Source organism: Octopus bimaculoides, chromosome 28 (assembly GCF_001194135.2).
Source record: "Octopus bimaculoides isolate UCB-OBI-ISO-001 chromosome 28, ASM119413v2, whole genome shotgun sequence".
Lineage (NCBI taxonomy): Eukaryota > Metazoa > Mollusca > Cephalopoda > Octopoda > Octopodidae > Octopus > Octopus bimaculoides.
The window spans coordinates 14,782,457-14,783,967 of record NC_069008.1 but is presented as its reverse complement, the minus strand read 5'-3'; the positions used below and the strand labels follow the sequence as shown (position 1 = coordinate 14,783,967).

At 39.4% G+C, this 1,511-nt stretch overlaps 2 protein-coding genes across 2 annotated transcripts in view; both read right to left on the bottom strand.

The window, feature by feature from the left end:
* Positions 1-383, bottom strand: part of LOC128251094 (uncharacterized) — a 5,901-nt gene extending 5,518 nt beyond the window's left edge. Inside the window, exon 1 of the mRNA XM_052977470.1 lies at positions 266-383. Coding sequence (XP_052833430.1) covers positions 266-383 — 118 coding nt within the window. The remainder of the gene's footprint in view (positions 1-265) is intronic.
* The window catches only part of LOC106878991 (histone deacetylase 2), a 219,318-nt gene that overhangs the window by 163,679 nt on the left and 54,128 nt on the right, over positions 1-1,511 (bottom strand). The gene's annotated exons all lie outside the window — the stretch shown is intronic.

Here is a 1,511-nt window from a genome sequence, read left to right as displayed (position 1 = left end):
GTGTGTCTGTTTATCCCCCCAACATCACTTGACAACCGATGGTGGTGTGTTTACGTCCCCATAACTTAGCGGTTCGGCAAAAGAGACCGATAGAATGAGTACTAGGCTTACAAAGAATAAGTCCTGGGGTCGATTTGCTCGACTAAAGGCGATGCTCCAGCATGGCCGCAGTCAAATGACTGAAACAATTAAAAGAGTAAAAGAGAGTAAAGAGTATCCTCAAATAGCCATGAAACCTTATTTTAATGGGATATTTGGAGCTGACGTTTCTTCACCAACATCTCGATGTTTGAAGAAATGCTAGAGGTGGCTACTCTCAAGTTGTTTTCAAGATGATTATCAGTAGTTAATCTTGATCTTGCTTTGGATTTAGAAGATTTCATTTTTGAGAACAGCTGCTCACATTTATATGTGCTCTCAAAGAGTGACATTTTCTTTCTCGCAAAATCCACGATCAAGGGGAAATTTTCTCTAGGTAGGCTTTTATAAAACTCTATTAGTGAATGATCTCTCATTTCCCGTTTTAAAAATATTTCACTTACAGACTACAAGCGCATTAGTCGATACGCTTGATTAAACATTCAGAAATTACGGTGCTCCAACTTTGTACATCTTCACAGTATGGTGACAACAACAACAATAAGAATAAACCCCATCAATTTAAATGTCTGTGTCCTATTACATGAAGATATTTCGTTACTGCCCCTGCCACTTCCTCTCCCCCAGGGCTTTCAGTCATACTGTAACGTCTCTTATCCTTCACTCGCCCTAGGATGCTGGGTGTGCCTCGGCAAGTGATTGTAACAAACATGCAGATTAAAAGTAAATAATAATAATAATAATAATAATAATAATAATAATAATAATAATAATAATCCTGTTATCATGTTAAACTGCATGGGTTGTGGAGACTTGATGTAGGATATAATGAGGATTCCTTTAACCATAATTACATTCAAGTCATCCTTGGTCAAGTTGTAGCACCTGTAAGTCCACTCAGAGATCATGGAATATCAGGTTGATGTCTGGCGGGATTTAGGTCTGTTCCATGAGGTAGGATTGCTGCTTTAGCTTTGATAGGCAAGCCCTCTAGAGATGGGGCTTCAATAAAAATACCGGTGGTTGTGTCCCCTCGTCACTGCAGCCCTCACTATGAGCGAAAATGTCAAATACATTTGCTTTGAACAACGGTGTGAATGAGATTGGAACCGTTAAGGTTGAAGATTCGACTGCAGTACGAAGGAAAGGAAGAAAGACGGAATGCAACTGTGGTGGAATGTTACATCCGAAGTGAAAGCAGCGACATGGTGGTTCAAACGGCAGCAGTAGCAGCAACAACAACAATAACAAATATCAACAGCAACAACAACAGTACTGGTTTCAAATTTTGGCACAAGGCCAGCAGTTTCAGGAAGTAGAGGAGTAAGTCGATTTCATAGATCGTCAGTGTTCAACTGTTACTTATATCTTAACGCAGGATGAAAAAGAAAAAGCAACAACAGTAATAATAA